This window comes from Anopheles arabiensis, chromosome 3, assembly GCF_016920715.1.
Source record: "Anopheles arabiensis isolate DONGOLA chromosome 3, AaraD3, whole genome shotgun sequence".
In the NCBI taxonomy this organism is placed as follows: Eukaryota; Metazoa; Arthropoda; class Insecta; order Diptera; family Culicidae; genus Anopheles; species Anopheles arabiensis.
Window position 1 is genome coordinate 12,448,599 of NC_053518.1, and position 21,008 is coordinate 12,469,606.

At 46.9% G+C, this 21,008-nt stretch overlaps 2 protein-coding genes across 6 annotated transcripts in view; one reads left to right on the plus strand and one right to left on the minus strand.

The window, feature by feature from the left end:
- LOC120903489 overlaps positions 1-21,008 on the plus strand; it is a 154,688-nt gene that overhangs the window by 43,333 nt on the left and 90,347 nt on the right. For all 5 annotated transcript variants that reach the window (XM_040312953.1, XM_040312949.1, XM_040312950.1 and 2 more), the window contains one exon: positions 16,892-20,775. In XM_040312953.1, coding sequence (XP_040168887.1) covers positions 16,892-20,775 — 3,884 coding nt within the window. The remainder of the gene's footprint in view (positions 1-16,891; positions 20,776-21,008) is intronic.
- Positions 7,838-9,933, minus strand: LOC120903494. The gene is made up of 2 exons (XM_040312959.1): positions 7,947-9,933; positions 7,838-7,873 (listed from the first exon to the last, which is right to left on the minus strand). Exons 1-2 carry the CDS (start codon positions 9,141-9,143, stop codon positions 7,862-7,864), a joined length of 1,209 nt encoding a protein of 402 aa, XP_040168893.1. The 5' UTR covers positions 9,144-9,933; the 3' UTR covers positions 7,838-7,861.

Genomic DNA, 21,008 nt, shown 5'->3' on the forward strand with positions numbered 1-21,008 from the left:
TTGAGCTTTTATCTTTTTAACGCAAAAGGGAGAGGGAGGATATGTTACTTTTTTTTCATCATGTTGTTGTCCACTCGGGGGACTTTTTTTTGCCGTTGTTTTCGTCCCGGACTGAAACGGTGGCGACTGTTTGGTTTAAGCTCCAGCAGGGGAGTGCTAAAACGGTGATAAAATTATAAAAGCTGCGACCGAGCGATGCGATGTGTGCGGGGCGGGCAGGTGGTGTAGCAGAAATTAGTGGTGGACCAATTTGGTGTGTGCGCCTTTTACCCCGGGGCGACGAAACCGTGAATCACTTTGCATGTGCACATAGCACTTGCTGACGGCTGGCAAGGTAGTACAGGAGCAGGTGTTATATTGGTAGTAAAATAATTTACACTTTTGCTAGATTGCAGCAGATGTAAAGTGGGGATTGGAAGAAATCAATTTAAAGCTTTGCTAACCAGGCGCATGATGTTTCCTGGGAAACTAACTACTTGGTCGCATTATCGATCTGAAAAAATAAGAAATAAACTAAACTTTTGCTTGATATATACGGCTACATAGACGAACGTTTCGCACAATTAAGTTTTCATTACCAATGAGTGCAGTGGCCGGCTCATAATAACAAAACTGCTAGAATCAATTTTGTTACCCAATTCTGAGAAGCTTGATCCTTACCTTTTAGAGCTAATCTAATCCAACCTTACCTTACCTTAGCAATTATGTAAGCCACTCTATTCAGCGTTCAATAACTACTTAACAGCTATATTTATTATGCTACAAACTCCTAAAGTCCTATTCTGTGAGTCCTTTTTTTCAATTTCATGGAATCCGATGCAAAGCTCGTGTTTGATGTTTATGTATTAAGGCATGCAGAAAAGGTCACAGTCACAAATAGTTGATAATTTGATTCAGTTTCGGAGATGAAACATAGCAAAATTGGACACTTAATTCGACACTTTCTATGAAAAGATACCTTAAAAATGCCTTTTTTATCTTACACAAGCAAAAAATCCTGCAAGACTTCAAAATATGTGTTTCATTGGATTCGGAAATTTTGAAATTATTGGTCTCAAATAATGCAGTTTAGCAAATTGTTGACATTTTGTGAGAAGAATGAAGATGGTTCTATACCCCTTTACTCTATACTACAAAGATACTCAAATGTGTTACTGTTTTTGAATAATGAACAATAAATTCAATAATATACTTTAATAAACTCATAACGCACAACCGCAATCACCTTCAAAGGGCACCGTTGCACGATGTAAGAATTTCCATTCAACTATGGCTGTGTAACTTATTGAATTTATTTTCCAAGAACAGCTTCTTTGAACCTAAACTTTGTCTTCAAATTTATTCAAATTTTTAACCAAACACTGCCCACGCTTTGTCCGACCCTTTGTGCTAGCTTACTCTAGGTAAGAAACCACCAAACGCAAAAGCTCAATATTTGTTCATTTAGCATGAAGCGCTCCTTCGAGAATAATTAAGAGAATATTTCAGAGGAAAGAGAAGAACAAAAAACTCTCCAATAAAAACGAAAGGACCCTTTATGGTTCTGATTCTCTAGCCGCTCTCTTCATAATCGCGCCCGGTTGATCGATCCCCAGCGGAACACTCTGCTAACAGAGATGTACAATCCACCCTACCACCTGAAGGTAGTGCAGTCATCGTACGGTTGCACAAAAATTTCCTTCAATAGTTGTGAGATGGGCTGGGAGTAAAATCAATTACCGAGCACTTCGCCCGATAGCGGTAGCATTTGGATTTGGAATTCGTTTGTGGCTGCAACGGTCGATAACAATCAGCTGCCCGATGGTGGTGCTTCACATAAATTCTGTCCCATGTGACAGGCAGCCAGACAGGCACTTTCCTCCGATGGCAATTATCCGATAAGTCTGTGTAAGCGTTATTAATTGCAATAAATTGTGTGAGCCTAGTGGCGCGATGGTTCCGAGCAAATCGAGATATTGGAAGTGCAGTGTCCGAGCGCACATCCGAAGCGCTGGCCGTGGATTATGCTTCGGAGATCAGAGCTTGCATTGGGAAAACGTGGTAGCCATTTTTAAACCATGCTGCCGGCTGTCATTTATAACAAGAACCACTTCCGGTTGGAGTCATCTTTCGTTGGAAGGTTTCAGATCGGCACATCGGAGCTTATAGTTTCGGTAAAGTGTTCTGATTCGTACCCACTTCCGTCCCAGCTACCACCTGCTGTCCTTTTGACGAGTAAGCGGCTCAAATAAGGATTCTGCAGGATTTTCAAACCACATAGTCCTGCTTCATTTTCCACCGGCTAGGTTTGTTTGGGGCGAGAGCAGACATAATGCTACTCGTGTTTCGTGTTGTGCCACTGTGCACAATAACGATGGCGAACGGCTCTCCGTTAAACTACACCATAAAGTTGTGAAAGCCGCAGCAAACAGGAAGAGGAAGTGGCGCTGCGTTGTGGCGTCTAGGATATGAAGGTATAATATTTAAAGGAAAAATTTGAAAAGATCCCACGTTCTTTGCGTGACCTTGTCGCTGCTGCGCCCGGTTGCTGTACATTTCACCAGCCAGGACAGGTGAACAATAAGAACCTTTCCGGCAGTGTGGCAGTTCTCGGGCATTTCTTTGCTTTCGGAGTCGGAGTTTAGACTCCCCCTCGTTGATCCATCTGACGGCTGCCGGTTGTGTGTGCACGTTTGTTACGCAATGGCAGTGGTTGCGCTTTTGCATTACTTTCGTTGCAGTTTTCATGTTTCCTGGCTCTTATGGAGGGCTGCTCGGTGCTCACGGTCTCGGGTAAATGGAGCAAAAGGATTCGCGTGAGGTGATGCTTTGCGAGCGTTGATTGTTGCGACGGTGTGAATGATAAATGCATCCCGGCGCAGCGCTAAAAGCATTGTTTAATTTCCGTTGCACTTGAGAGTGTTCCTTTTTGTTCTAGTACTTGCAGAACTTATTGTTTTGTAGTGGAGCCGCAGTTTCTTGTTGTTTTAAAAAGACATTGTTTATGATTTTTATTTATTTTGGTAAGTAATTTGCAAAAAAAAAGATATGTTGCTCAAAACATGATGTATTTCACAAATTATTGTACATCTTATTTTTATATTTAATATTTTATGTTTTATAATAACCTCATTTTTAAAGTATAGTTTTGGCAATTGGAGATAACGTGCCCTGTTGATATAAAGTGCCTTTTTTGGGTCTTCCCAACTATTCAAAGCATTATTTTTTGGATAACAGAAACGTAGGTTGTGATAAGAAGTGCTTGAAGTTGTATGATTTAGTGTATGTTTTGACTAGAAATATTACTTCTCTAACTTTCCTTCTCTTCTTATTTGATTTTGTTATAAATGTGAACCTTCTTTCGATGTTTTTGTAGGGTTACATTCGGTTAAAAGAGTATTTTGTTAATTAAACTTGGGAAAATTTCACTTAGAAGGGATTTTAAATGAACAAAGATTAGAACTTTGTTCTTCTTTAAGAAAATCGTATCCTCGCTCTTTGAAAAGTTTCTTTTATTCGAGGTGAATTGTAATTATTGAACTAAACATTTTTGTATATTTCTTTGTTTGATACTCCCATTCAAAATGAAATCTAATCTTAATAAATGATCCTCTTCTTTTCAAGTAATTTCCATGTTGAATTGAACCATTTTTACTTTGATGAGTATGTATCTTTGCTTGTATTTTTAAAGAATTTCGAGATTATTAATACTCTACAATACAATATTTTTATAAATTTTAATATAAACCTTCCATCAAAAGTGTCATCCATGCTTATATTGATATATTTCATACGCATCGTTTAACAATTCATGCAAACTTTAACAGTGTGATATCTTACACCTATTAAACTCGACTGTGTCCCTGGTGAGCGATTCCCCTTTGGAGCGTAATTACGATGATGTAATATAACAATCATTCACACCACTGACCAAGTGTTTGCCGGCCTCTAATTATCGTTCAATTGTTTTCCCTTCCCCACCTATCACGTACCCCTTTTCACATCGCCGCCCATCACCGATCAATTAGTGCATCACGGCTTCAAACAATTTTCCCCGTAACGGTGTGCCCATTAGTAAGAAGAGAAAAAAATAATTCTTTTCAATTTTGGAGCTTTTATGCTTTAAAAAACACCGATGCTCCAAACGTGTGTATCGCCAGCGTAACATATAAATTAAACAAAGCCATCCGTTACCGCACAGCCAAATCCCTCCTGCGTGTCTGACATGATGGGTGCGTCCTCTTATGCCACTGTGCCGTGCTGTGCGCGTTCGAGGATCAAACGGTTGCCGAAATGCTGTGTGGAGGCGTTCGAGTGCGATTTTCCACTACACTGCCGGAGCGCGTTCGTTCGTGTGCGGAAAATATTACATAAGCGTGTGTGCCTCTTGTGGGGGGAGCGTTAAAATATTGCTCCAATTCTCATTGCTCTTTCGGCTTCCGTTTGGATGAGTGCATGTGTTGTTACGCCTGGTAACAATCCGTTTCTTTTTGGTAGCTTTGCAGACTTTCTTGTAACTGGCTCTCGCGTATAGGGTTTTCGCTGCACAGTTCAAAAAATAGTCTTTCTTCTGTAACGACCAAGCGTTTTACGGTTGGCGGAAGGTTAATTGGCCGTTTAAATAAGATTTAGCACAATTCGGAAGAGCACACAAATAATTATACGCAGAAGTCAGTGGCTTACGTCTGTTCAGTTCAATGTCGCGCCAAGAAGAGCTTTATTCTATGACAGTTCATCTAGCACACCGGGTGCTCCAGCGGTCAAGGTATAACGCGTTTATACCGCTGCGTTCGGGATTCAGGTTGAGTGCACAGTGGGCGATATTAGTCCGGACGTTACAGCTCGGCTATCCTGAACAATAAATTGCCCTCAATTTCCTAATCACTGGACTCGGTCCAACGTCGCAACTTATTCGCTTCTAGAACCCCATCGTAGGGTAGTTGTGTGAGTTGACATCCTTCTACATCGCGTACCACGTACCTATCATGGGGCAACACTTTATGGATGACGTAAGGTCCCCTGAATTTAGGATTGAGCTTCTTATTACCGCTATCGGTCGTATCAGAGTAACGTATAGCCACTAAGTCACCTTCCTTATAGCACTGTGGTGGTTTGTGCTTTTTGCTAAAGTATTCCTCATTCTTCCGTTGAGACTCTTCTATGTTTTCTAACGCTTTAGCCCGAATGGCTTCTAAGTCCCTAGAGGCTCGATCAAACTTCTCATCCAGGTATTCGGCTAACTCGTCTGGAACTTTACCGCGTTGCTCGACACCAAAGAGTAGGACAGAGGGGCAGAAGTTCGTAGATGTGTGGACGGTATTGTTTAAAGCGTATTCGGCTGACCGCAACTTGGATACCCAATCGGTCTGGTCTGGAGCATCAGATAGTTTGCTAAGGATAGGACGCAACACACGGTTCACCCGTTCTACCTGTCCATTGGCTTGTGGGGATCCGGTGGCGTTGAGGACATGGCTAATGTTATGCGATTCCAAGAAGTCCTCAAACAAGGTTGAGGTGAAACAAGTAGCTCGATCGCTAACAATCCGCCTAGGGCGGCTATAGTAAGACATATATTGGGAAAGGGCAGCACACACTTCCTTCGCATTAGTTGAGGAGGTTGGGTAAAGTTTGGTTAATTTAGTGAAAGCATCGATAACAACAAGTATATACTTCTTGCGTAAGGGAGAACTAGGGAGCGGACCTAAATGGTCAATATGGATGGTATCGAAGGGTAAGGGTTCTTTAGGGATGCTGTACATATTCCGGGCATTAGTATGATGAGGTGCAGAATAAACAATGCACTTGAGGCAGTTCTTAATGAATTTGTCGATAGTGGGCTTCATGTGGGGGAACCAGTAATGCTGACTGATTTTGCTGAAGGTTTTGTTTATGCCCAGGTGGCCAATTCGCTCGTGAGTGTGTCTAATTACGTTGTCGACCATTTCCGAAGGGACATACAATTGAGGTTGACCATCAGGTATGTCGCGATAGACAAGCCCATCTTGAAGTAAGAATCCGTCAACTTCTTCTGACTCTAACCGATGTTTAAGAGCTTCGATAGATGGGTCACGCGTCTGAGCTACTTGAAGCTGGAAGTCAAGGTCAATCTCACCGATGGCACCCACAGCTTCGGTGCGACTCAGTGCGTCGACATGAGGCATAGAAGTGCCTGAGCGATGACAGATGGTATAATCGTAATTTTCCAGAAACAAGGACCACCTGGCAATCTTAGCGGAAGCATTACGGTTCTTAAGGGTCTCGACCAGAGAGTTGCAGTCAGTAACTATCTTAATGGGGAGCCCATGAACATAAGTGTGAAAGCGCTTAAGAGCGTAAATGATGGAAAGAGTTTCAAGCTCATAACTGTGTAACTTGGACTCGTCTTTTGAAGTGGTTTTGGAAAAGTAAGCAACAGGGTGCAACTTATTGTCATCCTGTTTCTGAAGGAGAATAGCGCCAAAACCAAAGGAACTTGCGTCACAGTGTAATTCGGTTTCCCGTTTTGGGTCGAATATGGAAAGGACAGGAGAATGCACAAGTTTGTCACGTAAGGTTTCAAAAGCATGCACACAATTTGAATCAAAGTTAAATCTTTCGTCCTTCTGAAGAAGTTTTGTCATAGGTTTAGCGATGCAAGAGAAAGATGGAACAAACCGTCGGAAGTATGAAAACAGACCAAGACAACGTCTGAGTTGCTTTAAATTAGTGGGCATAGGGTAATTAGTAAGTGCTTTAATGTGCCTATCACTAGGCTGAATTCCAGAAAAGTTAGCTTTGTAGCCCAAGTATTCTATTTCTTCATGGACAAATTTGCACTTGTCAAGACGAAGTTCTAAATTATTCTGCTTAATCTTTTCTAATACGGACCGAAGGGTACTGAAGTGAGAGCTAAGATCGGTAGAAGCGATGATGATGTCATCGAGGTACACTACTATTCTGCCATCATCAATGAATTCCCTTAATATAGAATTAATAAAACGTTGGAATTCGGAAGGGGCGTTACGAAGACCGAAGGGCATTTTCAGATATTCAAATTGACCATCTGGGGTCACAAAAGAAGTGTAAGGGATAGATTCCTCACTCATTGGGACTTGATGGAATCCGCTTTTCAAATCCAGCAAACTGAAGAATTTTTTTCCACATAGATGCTCCAAACAAGTTTCGATAAGGGGTAATGGGTAATTGTCCCGAACTGTAATTTTGTTGAGGGGCCGGTAATCCACACACATACGAACCTCGCCACTCTTTTTCCTAACGAGGACAAGCGCAGAAGCATAAGGAGAATTACTGGGCCGGATGATGTTTTCTGCTAACAGTTTATCAACAATTTGCTTAACCTGCTGTCTTTCACCATAAGAGAGTCTTCGCGGCTTAGTAAATATTGGTGTATCATGAGTCAGATTGATTTTCATAGGGTGTTTGAGCGGTATAACATCTGAAGTATAGTTGAGGTATGAGTTTTCAACAATAGAATTGACTATTGAACGTTGTTCCAAAGATAGTGTTTTTCCTAAATCCAATTCATTATCAGCTTCAGCCACATCGAGCGCACAAATACTCCTAATAGCATCGTCTAATTTTTCTGGAAGAATCGTATCTACTTCTTTAAGTTCCGTCGATAGAGGTTTAGTAATACATGAAGTTGTAAGAGATGAATACGTAAGAAAAATATTAAGTGAGTTCAGTAAATCGCGACCGATAATGACTGGCCACGCAATTCCAGGTAATATAATAAAAGAGTGTCGAACGGAATGATTCTTAAATCGGATAGTACAATCGATTTTTCCTCGAGAGTAAAGTGGTCCCTTAATCATAGTGCAGTATTCGGTAGCAGAAAGAGGTCCTAGCATCTTAACTGGTACTATCGTGTCGCTAATGAAGCTCACAGGACTTCCTGTGTCGAGAAGGGAACGAACGCAGGGAAGGGTGGTACGCTTAGCAGAAGGGTGGAAAAATGTCAAACTCACCTCTTGATTTGTGGCGAGAGCTTCGTCCGAACTAGTATTGCCCTCGACAGTGGCGTTGGCCCGACGTTCAGGGCAGTTACGGTAGACGTGTCCAGTCTGGAAACAACGAAAACATCCGCCGGGTGGGCGCTTAGGTCGCGGGCACGCGTTCTGAAGGTGTCCGAATCGGGAGCAGTTGAAGCAGCGGATGGGTTCCTGCGATGGGCGGGGCCGTTCCATACAGCTGTTCGTTGTGGCCCGGGCATCAGCGGAAGGGGGCTGGGTGGTGCAAAGATGACGGCAAGATTCGAAAAGTTTCAATTTCTTCCGGAAGTCGTTCATCGTAAGAGGCATGAAATGCAGACTCGACGTAATTGACGGGCTTCCCAAGCCGTCGATGACGATCGGGATCAGTTCTGAATCGGCGATACTGGCTTGGTCTGCGATGCGCTGCATGTCAAACAAGTAGTGCAGGGCGGATTCCTGGGGCCGCAATCGACGGTTACGGAGTTGGCGATAAACAGATTCGGGCGTAGCAACGACGTGAAGATTGTCGATCAACTCTTTCTTCAACTCATCATAAGTGGTGACAACAAGTTCTTTTGCGACGTTAGCGGCTGTGCCGGTGAGAAGCCGAAGGGTGAAGAAAAATTTATCTGCATCGCGCACTCGGTAAAGTGCGAAGAGACGCTCCAAGTCGCGGAACCAACGGATGACATTGGGGTTCTTATCGGCGTCGAGTGGCTCGATGAAAGCTTCAAAGTCCTTTACGCAAAGGGCGGCTGGCTGCTGTGTTTCAAGTTGGTGCACCTTTTGGCGTAATTCAGCAAGCTGCTGCTGCTGTCGCAGCTTCTCAAATTGGGCCTCGATGTCGTCAGGGCCGCGGGGAAAGGCAGCGGCCATACCATGGGCAGAAGGAAGGGCGGAAACGGCATCAGTGGTATTTTGCATCGAAGCGGCAGTGTTCGCAACATTTTCGTGATGCGCAAAATCGTCGTCGCCATTGTAATCTGGAAGGCACAAAATGGCGGCATCTTGGTGGTTTGCACAAGCGGGAGCCGGTGTCGTCGCTGAGGTAGTGGGCGACGCCGCACGGGGGGAACGAGCGACCGGCTCGTGGGAGGCATAAAGCTGTCGGAATTGTGTGACGGTAGCGGAATCCGGCACGTCGACACCGGTCTCGATAAGCGCCCGACGAAGTACTTTTTTCCTCAGCATGATGGAAAATGGCGTTGTGTCATACACACACGTACACAGGTACACACGGATACAGGCTGGTTAGGCGGCTTGCAGGCGGTTTTGCAGGCGATTTTTGTTGGTAATCCCACTTCTGAGATGTAACGACCAAGCGTTTTACGGTTGGCGGAAGGTTAATTGGCCGTTTAAATAAGATTTAGCACAATTCGGAAGAGCACACAAATAATTATACGCAGAAGTCAGTGGCTTACGTCTGTTCAGTTCAATGTCGCGCCAAGAAGAGCTTTATTCTATGACAGTTCATCTAGCACACCGGGTGCTCCAGCGGTCAAGGTATAACGCGTTTATACCGCTGCGTTCGGGATTCAGGTTGAGTGCACAGTGGGCGATATTAGTCCGGACGTTACACTTCTATCTTTGTTAGTTTGCTACTGTCCCTTTTACGATGGCGGCATTTTACTCGATCAGCTGATCTCCTTGACCTCGTTTGCCCTTAAGTTGACCGTACATGAACTATTTCCTAATTGGCCCTAATGTTGGAGATCTAGCTGTCTCGTATTTTCGTCCTTGTCTGTATCTGTATAGCGCCATCTGAGGGATTTATTGCGACTTATTCGAGCTATCATCAAGATAGCTCGATATATGTCAACATTCGCCTGACAGATCTCGCACGAGGTCGATATCGTGCCAACACCCCACCCCGTAAATCCTTAGAAAAGCAGGATTTGCTTATAATTAGCACGATATACCAATTTCCTGCTTCTCGACTCAAGTGTGGGATGAAAGGTTTCACAATATGTCGCCTGATTATTCGCCGTTTCCAACGCTCATCATTGCGTTTCATCTCGTTCGGTTTGTTTACTTTCTGCGCTACAAACTTTAAGCGGTCACGCCTGCGCCTTCCCTCAATCAATCTTTCACTCAACCGTAGCTGGCACTCTGATGATTTTACGCTATCTAGCTCGTTTGCCCTACCGTTTTGTTTTGGGACACGAAGACGTAGATTTGTTTGGCCTATATTCCTGTTTCGCAACGCGGATGGTAGTAACATAACCTCAACTGTGTCGATACTGGTGAGTGCGTGTGTGTACAGATTCCTAATTTGCGCATTGTTATTTTTTAGCTCTGCTACACCGTTTTGTTGTACGCCGGGAAATATGTGTCGCGTTCGGCCTCTACCGGTTGTGGGCCCGTCGTGGCTGCCGAAACCATGGTTCATCAATCTCAAACGGCTTCTCCCGGTTGCAGGGTTGTCGGTGCTGCGAAGCTCGAGTGATGCCACTGAATCGATGCGTTGAGTCCCGATCATTGACTCAACTCCCCTTTCAGGAACGGTAGAGTCGACAGTCCCTGAAAGTGAGTAAAGTCAATGGTTAATGCGATGAAGTACGGTTCTTGAAGCGGCAAACTTAGCTGTTTGACGGAACGAGTGTTGGCAAACTCGTGTTGTCTGCTGTTGCCGCACGCCAAAATTGCCAAGTTGGTCCGCCTCACAGTCGAATCGCCCCTCGCCGCGCCTCCTGTGCAGCTCCTTTCCGATGGTTTTGTTTTACCCGTTACACCGGTGCATCGTGCCAGTTGTGATAGCAGAAGAGCTGGTGCTGATCCGACGTCGGGGGTGTTGACGGTTTGTTGTCCATGTTGCAAAGGTGTGACAGACGCTACACCAAATGGTTCTCTCGGTACCCACATTCTCGACGCATCGTGCAGGAGTGCGGTGTTATGTGGTTCGGAAGATCGCTGCTCCTCTGCATCAAGCTCAGGAAGGATTGTTTCATCCCTGACTGCCACTGCCGAAGGAGTTCCCGATTTGATGCATGCACTTTCATTTCTAGCTACATCACACGGCTGCTGATGCTGCTGCGGCTGCTGATGTTGCTTATGCTGCTGCGGCTGCTGATGCTGCGGCTGCTGTTGTTGCGGCTGCCGTTGCTGCGGCTGATGTTGCTGCAGTTGATGTTGCTGTTGCTGCTGCTGCAGCTGCTTGCAATTCGTCTGTTCTGTGAATGTTTTCTTCACGGAAGATCGAATCGATTCTCGTTCGTACTCGAATTGAAGCCGAATCTTTTCTTGCTCGAACTTCAGATTGGCCATTTTGAGTTCGAACTTCTTCAAGGCCATTTCTCGTTCTAGATGCTGCACTTTTACAAGTCGTGTAAGTGCAGCTTGTATTGTGCTTTTAGTTGACGCTCTTTTTGATGCGTTCGTGGTAGGTGTCATCCTTGCAGCGTGGATCATCATGGGCACTTCTTCTCCTGTGGACAGCTTGTTCGCCGAGGTTTCGCCCTCGCTAGATACTGCTTCTTTGGCCTTATTATCACCGTCGCAACTATCTGCAGGCTTCCTCGTCTTCGCGTTCGCTTCCTGGGAGGTCATTGTGTAACCCGTCTCCTTAGCTTCGCACTTTGACACCTTTATCACACACGAATCGCAACACAACGCTCGGTATTTTGTCACTGTGGTGACGCCGACACATCCGTGGTGGTACCTCATTTTGCACTTATTGCACAGCACCATATCATTCACAGTAATATGCCGCTCGCAGCCACCACAATTAAACCCGCGTTGATTCATCGCGATAACTATTTGCACGAATTGTAGTTTTCGAAAGAAATATTCGCACGTATTTTTTGAATGTTGTTACGCCTGGTAACAATCCGTTTCTTTTTGGTAGCTTTGCAGACTTTCTTGTAACTGGCTCTCGCGTATAGGGTTTTCGCTGCACAGTTCAAAAAATAGTCTTTCTTCTATCTTTGTTAGTTTGCTACTGTCCCTTTTACGATGGCGGCATTTTACTCGATCAGCTGATCTCCTTGACCTCGTTTGCCCTTAAGTTGACCGTACATGAACTATTTCCTAATTGGCCCTAATGTTGGAGATCTAGCTGTCTCGTATTTTCGTCCTTGTCTGTATCTGTATAGCGCCATCTGAGGGATTTATTGCGACTTATTCGAGCTATCATCAAGATAGCTCGATATATGTCAACATTCGCCTGACAGATCTCGCACGAGGTCGATATCGTGCCAACAGCATGCATTTCACTCGCAAAAAAAGAAGGAAAACTATCATACAGCAAAATTGAACGTAAAAAGAGAGCATACACACTACAACAAAAAAAGTACATAAATCTTTATCGAGCTCTGTAAAATGGCATGGCAACATTCTGTTTGTGCTCCCCATACCAAACCGAAGCAAAACAACAAATAAATAAGTGCTTTTGCTCTCGTTGGCTCCTTTTTGCCACCCGAAAGCATTGATCGATTGATTAAGCACGCATTTGGTGCAACGGGATGCAACTGGATGCACGAACAGGTACGGACGAATGCATAAAAGGCTCGCAAATGTTTTTCCGAATTGATGGTGGCCGTTTGGGCACATTTTGGGCAAAATATGCGAGCGTGTTTGTGTATTGTCAAATTGTGGTGGGAAAGTGTAGGAGACAGATAGCACAATGGTAAACAATGACGATATTTTGATGGTTGTATGTGAAATCCTTTTTTGATTATTTCTAGTGCACCGAAGCACGTGTTGTTGTGGAAATGCATCGTTCAATTGATTCCGCACGATTTCTCTGCCAGCGGTAAATGAAGCAAGTAATTTGTCAAAATATGTAAATTTATTTACGCTTGTTTGTCGAGCTGCAATTAACGGGTCTGAAAGTTGCAATATGCGCTAATGCTGTTCCACTCGATTTGCTTTGGTTGATATTCATAGTGCTTCTTTTAGTGAGTAGTTTTACAGTTGTTGCCGTCAAAATTTGGCCTTATAAGCACCGGTTTTTGACGTTGTGCATAAATGTTTGTCTCTAAAGAACCTATTTTAGACTTTAAGTTATCAATTTGCCTTTAGAAAAAATCATGATTAATTAACTAAGTATGTGAGCAGAGATAGGTGATAAATGTTCATAACTGTAAAATTTTGTAATTTGATTGTTTTTTTTTTTGTTTCAAAATTTATGAATTAGTAATTTTATGCCATTCCTTACACATGAAAGTGTTGGCTAACACAAAAATGTCTAAATTAGGATGTTAATGGTATCAATGGCCAAAAATTATTTGTATTTATGTTGATTGCATTATTGATCTGGTGGCTTGAGTTGACGCTCTTTGAGGCATGGAGTTACATTAGTTGTCAAAATATGGTAATTAACAATATGTACATGGTATGGATTAATTCCTTAAGGCCGGGGGACACTGTCCGTACTCGCTAGTGTAATTTCGGTTTTCACTAGCGCATCTGGCGGCGGCTGATCGAAGCATTTTGCCAAACAATTTCGAGCCGCTCCAGAAAATACGTTATTTTTCATGTATTTTACTTTAACTGGACTGGAAAAGCTTTGTAGTTGATAGATAAATATATTGTGCAAATATTTCAGCCGTTTTTGCATTAAAACACGGTGAAAAAACTAATTAGTTTTGAGATCCGACACGACCGTTTCCCCGACGATAAAAAAGCTTCCACTAGCCGCCGCCAGATGTGCTAGTGAACATCAAAATTACACTAGCGAGTACGGGCAATGTCCCCCGGCCTTTACAGCCAAAACTTGATAGCACCGAGGCAAAGACTGAGAATTGCGGTCAATAAATGGTGACTAGAAGGCAAAAATTAACGGCATCTATTGTATATTTTGTTATATTAATTCGATGAGAATGTCAAATATCGGTTTTATTGATTGTATTGTATTAAGGCCGGGCTACATTGATCGTACTCGCAAGCGTAATTTTGATTTTCACTAGCGCATCTGGCGGCGACCAGCGCAAGCTAGATGTGGGTATAATTTAAGTGCCAAAATTATTCATACTTGGTGTCTCATCAAGTTTCGACCAGGCTACCTGTTTGCCGTAGGAAATGTTGATAAACGTCCATAAATTGCAACAAAGTAGGCCGTTAATTGTTGTTGTTGGACAAATCGTCATTCATACAAAGCACTGGGCCACATTTTTCCCCATCTTCCAATCTCTATCCATCATTGGGTAAAATTATAGCCTCCTCGACCCAAAACGTTTTTTGACAGATAAATTATACCAACATGTAGCTTCAACCCGCCACCGCTAGATGGCGTACGCGTTCACAAAAATTACACTCAGGAGTACGATCAATGTAGCCCGGCCTTTACTTTTGCTTTTATAAATGTTAATTTTACCTGTCTTCAATACTTTCTACTTGTAAAAACATTGTAGTAAACTAAAACTACAGAGGAAAACGCCATTGTTAGCCTATCGTTTAGCCGGCTTGTACCTATGACGTCTCTCGTGCGTATCTCGTATCACATAATCCAGGATCTATGGCATTAATTAGCATGAATAATTCTCTCAACCACATCCATCCATAGGAAGCAAACTCCAACCTGCAGAGAAAAGATGGTTGTGCATGTTGTGTTGTTAGCTTTGGGATGGGAGGGCTGAAGACGGATGATATACAGCGCCCGGGTGTATGTAGCATATACCCCCCCGGGGTGCGGTTTACCCTTTACCGATAAATTGTGTATCTTTCGCTCATTTCACTGTATCACTGTAAGCACAACGGTTGGTTTCATTTCGCATACATTAAGTGGTGGTGGTGTGCTGGCTTGGCTTCTTTCGTACGATCAGGCAGGAGCGGCAGTAGTGCCTTCAGCCATCATAAAACGTGCCGCAAACGTGTTGACATGGTTCAGCAGCACTGCCGACTTTGGCGTGGCCGTTTATGGTGGAAATGATAATTCACGGTTTCTGGTAGCTTAAACATTTGTATGATTGTTTGCATTGAAAGTTTTTGTTAAATAAAAACTTGGTATGCTATGTTACGGGTAATAAGTTTAACGTTTTCACCATTTCAACCAAAACTTTACTAGTGTGATGGTGAGCCGGGATAGAACTTTGCGGTGAGATGGTAATGAATTCATAAATTAGTTTATGAGTGACATGATTTGTAGTTTAAGATACTTTTTTTAAAGCCTGGGATTAGGAGCAGCCATTGGTGATGGAGCACTTGGATAGATGGAGAGATTGGTGAGATGCTGAGATATATTGTCCAAGTTCCGTTCTTAATTTGATGGAATATGAAAGCATTTATGGTCGACAAATTAATGGATACATGTTCTAACTTTATTTAAAAGCCTGTGGAATAATTAGGTTTTACTTAGAAATTTATTAAATATGCAATATTTTCCACTCATTTCTTCAACTTCTACATTCAACAAAAAAGCATTATTCTTTACATTTATTCTATTTACCAGCTGCTGTGTGATTTATACTTTTTAAATTATTTTCTTGATGGTATGTTTTCCTTGACATACTTCATTCCAATTATAAACTGTATTGTTTGACTCATGTACGTATGTTTTTTTATTTATTATTTCGCTTTCCTGCTGCTTTGGTCATTGCTGCTTTGGTCATGTGTTTTGGTCAGCCGCCGCCAGATGCGCTAGTGAAAATCGAAATTACACTAGCGAGTACGGACAATGTCCCCTGGTCTTTACGAGGGTTTTCCAGGGGTTCTCATAGTTGTGGGACACTTCTTTGACTATTTCTTATGGGAAGTGAACTTCATATGATGGGAATTGGACACTATGCCACCCTTTTTAGACAGGCTACTTGGGAATTCCCATCAGATATGTCCAACAAGGGTGCTATAGATTCCAATTGCAATTACATTAAGTTCATTTCACGTAAGAAGCAGTCAATACAGGGTTTTCCACGATTTATTGGTCAGTTCCCATGATTTTTTGGTGCGTTTCCACGATTTTTTTTATCGTATCCCATAGATTTTTGGTTCGTTACCATAATTTATTGGTATTTTCCGATTGGATATCAATACAATTGCACCAAAAATTTCTTAGAAACGGCCAAAAAATCGTGGGAACGCACCAAAAACATATGGGAACCCACCAATAAATCGTGGGAAACCCTGGAAAGTGTCCCACAGCTATGAGAACTCCTGGAAAACCCTGTATAGCACAAAACGCTATAATTCATGGCAATATTTCAAATATTCACATAGGAAAACATGAAGATAAAAAATCTTATTAGTGTTTACCAAAACATAATATACATTTTAAGAATATCAGAAATTTGTGATAAAATATATACTTTGACTCATTATCCGTGCTATTCGAGTATCCGGGCGAGGTCGAGTCCCGATGAGCCCAGATAAACAGTGCTCCTCTGTTAATGCTACCAAAGTTCGCTTTAAATAAAATAAATAAATAAATAAATTAAACTTACAACAATAAGAAAACTCAAAAAAGGTGTAAAATTTCTCTTACTAAAATTGTCGCTGCATAAATGTTTTTTAATTACCAAATTTTGAAACGAACTATATTGAATCCGTAATTTTATAGGATAAAATCGCGTACCATCAAGATAATAGATAGTTTTCTGAGAGATATATTTAGTTTTTATGTTATTTTAAACTCTTGCAACGACAAAGTATTCGGTTAGAGGGAAATAATAAGCACACGTTGATTTTAATAGCCTTTGCCTGCGTTCCTTGTCCGCTGTCGTAAACTTTAAATACAATTCCCCTCACAACCAACACGAGCATTACAAAGTGTACAAATCGATGCGCGGGCAGCATGTGCACCATCAACAGACCTGCCGCCGCATCACCTTCCAAACCAACGTGACTTCAAACGGCCGACGACGGAAGCCGGACGGAGTTGTGAGGTTTCCTGCGAGGTGACTAACACTCACCTTCGGTTTGACGCTCTCTAATCCCCGTTGCAATGTGCTTCGTACTTCCCTCTCTGCTTATGACGCTAATTGTGTGTTTTCTTTGCCCGCCCACAGGACACGACCCAATCGCGCATCCCCCGGCTGGACGGTGTGGGCAGCCGGATACCGGTCCCGGGCAGCTTTCGCCTACCGAGCAGTACGGCGCGGCTCCCTACCAAGCGGCCACCACACCAGGCGACACCGCCGGCCACACCGATCAGTTTGCTGCGGCCACCGTCCCGCTCCGGCGCGATCTCGATCGCCCGGTCCTACTCCGGCGACAAGCTGTCGGGCGGTGAGCCGAGCCCGTTCCCACTGCTGGCCGCTTCTACGCCGGCCCCGGCACTGCTCCGACTCGCCACACCGGCCGGCGGGTTGCCCTTTCTCAAGAAGCTCGAGCTGGTCACGGCCGGCACGACCGAACGGCTCGAGGACATTAAACTTTGCCGGCGGGAGTTTGCAATCCCCAGCGACGACGACGATGAAGATGACGGGGACAATGAGCAGGACGCATGCGGCCCGGACGCAACCGTGCAGATGCTGGTAGACGAATCGCTCGAGCTGGTCGGTGCGAACAGTACGGACAACCTGCTGGACCCGCCTGCGGTGCCGTGCGGGGAGGTGGAACCGGCCACGTTCGTAATCCCGCCGAGCCACCGGAACGAGCACACCGTAACGCTGCAGCGCGATGGGAACGTTACGTACGAGGTGCGGCGCAGCGGCACGTTCGTAAAGTCGTCCCGCGAGTCCCTGACCAGCGACGGACCGCGCCCGCCCGTCATGAGCCTGACGCACACCCGCAGCCATACCTCGCTCTCCACGTGCGGTGCGGTGCTCGGGCTGACGAAAACATTCCGCCGCGAAAGCACCGAAAGTATCGATTCGCCTGCGCTGGACGTTACGCGCACCATGCCGTTTCGGCGCCGACCGTCGGCCGGTGAGCTGCTGCTGCTGCTACAGGAGGAGCAGGAGGAGCAGGGCGGGCCTGGGCAGCCGGGGCGGCGCCGACCCCCCATACTGAACTCGACGATGGTGAACGAGCGGCTGCTGAACTTTACGCAAAGCATACCGAACATTACGCAGGAGCTGCTGTACGGGGAGGGGGCGGGCCGGGAGCCGTGTCCGGCGCCGGGCGATAGCGTGCTCAACCGCACGCACTCGGTCGAGGAGCAGCGGGGGCTGCTGGGTGGGAAGGGGAAGTCCAATCGGCTGACGTTTAATTTGGAGGAATCGCTCAACCTGATGCAGTTCGGTGAGGACGACGCGGCGGCGACGGGCGGCCAGCAGGGTCCGTTGAGCAGGGCGGCGACGGTGTTTAGCTCAACGTTCCATTCGGACTCGATGGCGATTCCAGCGGGAAGCGGTCAGATGAAGCAGCTGGCGGCTGGACAGCTCAGCGGCACGATGCTGATGGACATTAGTGCGCAGGACCGGACGCTTGTGCCGTCCGAGCTGGAGCGGTTTAGTGATGGTGAGGATGAGGAGCAGCGTAGTCACCCGGACCAGGGCAGGCGAACGATTGATCGGCAGCGGGAGGCGAGTCTAGAGGCGGACGTGAGCGCTGGGAAGGAAATATTCGACCTGAGCCTGGAAGAGCCCGAACCGAGCGATCAGGAGCAGCTGCCACTGAGCTACCAGCAGCAGGAAGTCGTGGTGCGGCGTCATCTGGAGGGTCGGGCCAGCACAGTGCCAGCCCCGAAGCAGCGGTACTCGTTCGGGCTCGACCTCACCGAGTGTACGCTGGACTGCTCGATCGAGCTGTGCGACTCGTCGCTTTCGCTCACCAAACCCGCGCCGCATCTGAAGTCACCGACGAGCTCCCTCACCAAGCAGGGCTCGTTCGAGATGGACGAGAGCTTGGGGATCCTGACGCCCGATCAGATGAAGGAGTTTCTCGACTCGACCACCACCAACACGAACAACACGAACAATGCGGCCAGTGCGGCCGGGTTGGAGCTGCAGCTGAATGTGGGTGCGGGGGGTGGTAGTGGCGGAGCGGGCCATCATCATCATCATCTGCATCACAAGCACGGTGCGTTGCAGCATCACTGCCGGATCGATCAGACACCGTCGCCGGAGGAATTGCCGCTCGACCCGGTGGGCGTCAAGACGGACATGTCGGACATTATGCTGCCGGCTGAGCTGCTGCTCATAGCAGGCGGTCCACAACCGTACAGTGGTGGTGGTGGTGGTGGTGTTGGTGGTGTGCTTGGGGCAGCTGGTGGACCTTCCAGTACAGGCGCCGGCGTCAGTGAGCTGTCCCAGGCCGACTCCGACCCCAAAACGGATCAGATGACAAAGTCGGCCACCTCGTCGAAGGTGTCGAACAGCTTCATTACGAGCATCACGAGCATTACCAGCCTGGATACGGGGTACCAGGGCGATGGGGAGATGTCGCGCCCAGCCAGTCGCGGTGCCGATCATTCCCCTTCGAATGGGCCCCGTGTTAAATCGGCTGCGGCCGGCGGTGGAGGCGCCTGGCAACCGATGATGGCGGCGGCCGTTGCGGCGGTACCGCGCCGCCAGGACCCGATGACGGATTCGGACTTTTTCACCGAGAGCGACGCGGACGACGTGTACAACCGGGGGGACGCACGGCGGGCACAGATCATCGACGGCCAGCTGTACGGTGGGGCGGGTGCGCCAGGTGCCAATGCCATCTTCAATGCGATAGACGAGCAGGAGGATGCCGAGCTGCAGCAGCAGCAGCAGCGGGACGACGCCGCCCAGAACGAGGACTCGTGCATGGAGTCGAGCGGGATTTTCACCGACGTGGAAAACCGGGCCGACGACGACCTGGTGCAGCGGCGGGCGGACGATCAGCAGCAGGCGGCCGTCGCGGGGCGAGGTTATGGCGGCGGCGGCGACCAGCTGACGGCCAGCGATGACATGAGCCCCGAGTCCCTGTCGACGGACACGATGAGCAGCAGCAACAGCCAGAGCTTTGTGCGGGCCGCGGGAGCGCCGAGGGATGACGCAGCGTGCGGTGAGGGTGAGACGCGCCCATTGCCGCCCGACGAACGTCCCGGGGGAGTCGGAGGTGGAAGCGCGGCGGACTTCGCTTCGCCGAAGGCGAACGAACCGCAGCAGCAAACGCCGCACCACTACCACCAACAGCCGGACGGGCGCGTTGATATTGGTGCCGGCGGTGGCAGCGGCGTCGTCGTTGTCGGCGCGAGTCCGACAGCTGGTTCGCCTGGTAGTGGTGTTGGTGCTGCTGGAAGCGTCGTCGCTGCGCGCTGTTCCGACAGCAGCTTCCACGACGTCAGTGGCAAGCGATCGGTCGCGGCGTGCGGCAACCACAACGGTGCTAACGGCAGTCGCAAGCAGCAGAAGAACGAAGCGAACCGCGGGCTGCGGACGAAGCATCAGCAGCAGCATGCGCCAGCAGTGGTGGAAATGTCCGCAACCACGTCCTCCGGTGGCGCCTCCTCGCGCACGGATCGGTTGAGCAAGGTGCGCCAGTGTAAGCAGGATTCGCAGGAAGCTTCGCGCGCCATTTCGGCGGAGTGCAACGGTAGTGAGAGTGTCGATTGTGATCAGGAAAATAAGCGTCCCAGTGTCCCGGCGGTGAGTGTTGGTGGTGCGCGTACAGGAGGTGTGAGTGCACGTGGTGGTGCGGGTGCGAGTGCCGGTGGTAGTGCCGGATCCAATCTAAGCTTTGTGAAAAAATCCAACACCCCGAACAAGTGGGACGCGGTGATGAGCAAGATCGCGGAGAATAAGTCGGTGATGCGGCGCAATTTCAGTGACGTCAAGTCGCGCATTAGCTGCGGTGGTGGGGGTAGTGCAGTGGTCAGTGCAGGTGCAACGAAAGGTGCATCGTCGACGGTGGTGGGGCGGCGGGACTCGCCCGCCGCCGCCACCGGCTCGCTCAGAAGCCCGCCGTCCGAGTGTACCAGCGTGGCGAGCCGCAGTTCCGCACACGGCAAGCGCACGATCTCCGGCTCGGTGAAAAGGTAAGTGAAATATAATGGCAGGGAGGGGGAGGGGGAGGGAGGGGTGTCAGTAGTAGTAGCACATTTAGCGCCGGGCCGTTGCAAAGTTTTCTCACGTGTGTGCCTTGTGGCGGGTACGCTTTGAATGGCTAATGTGTGGTGTTTGTCGCTCGACTTTCGGCAATCGATCGATGAGTTTTGTCGGTGGAAGAAGAACGGTTGTGTGGGGGGGTGATGGGTTATGTAAACGTAAG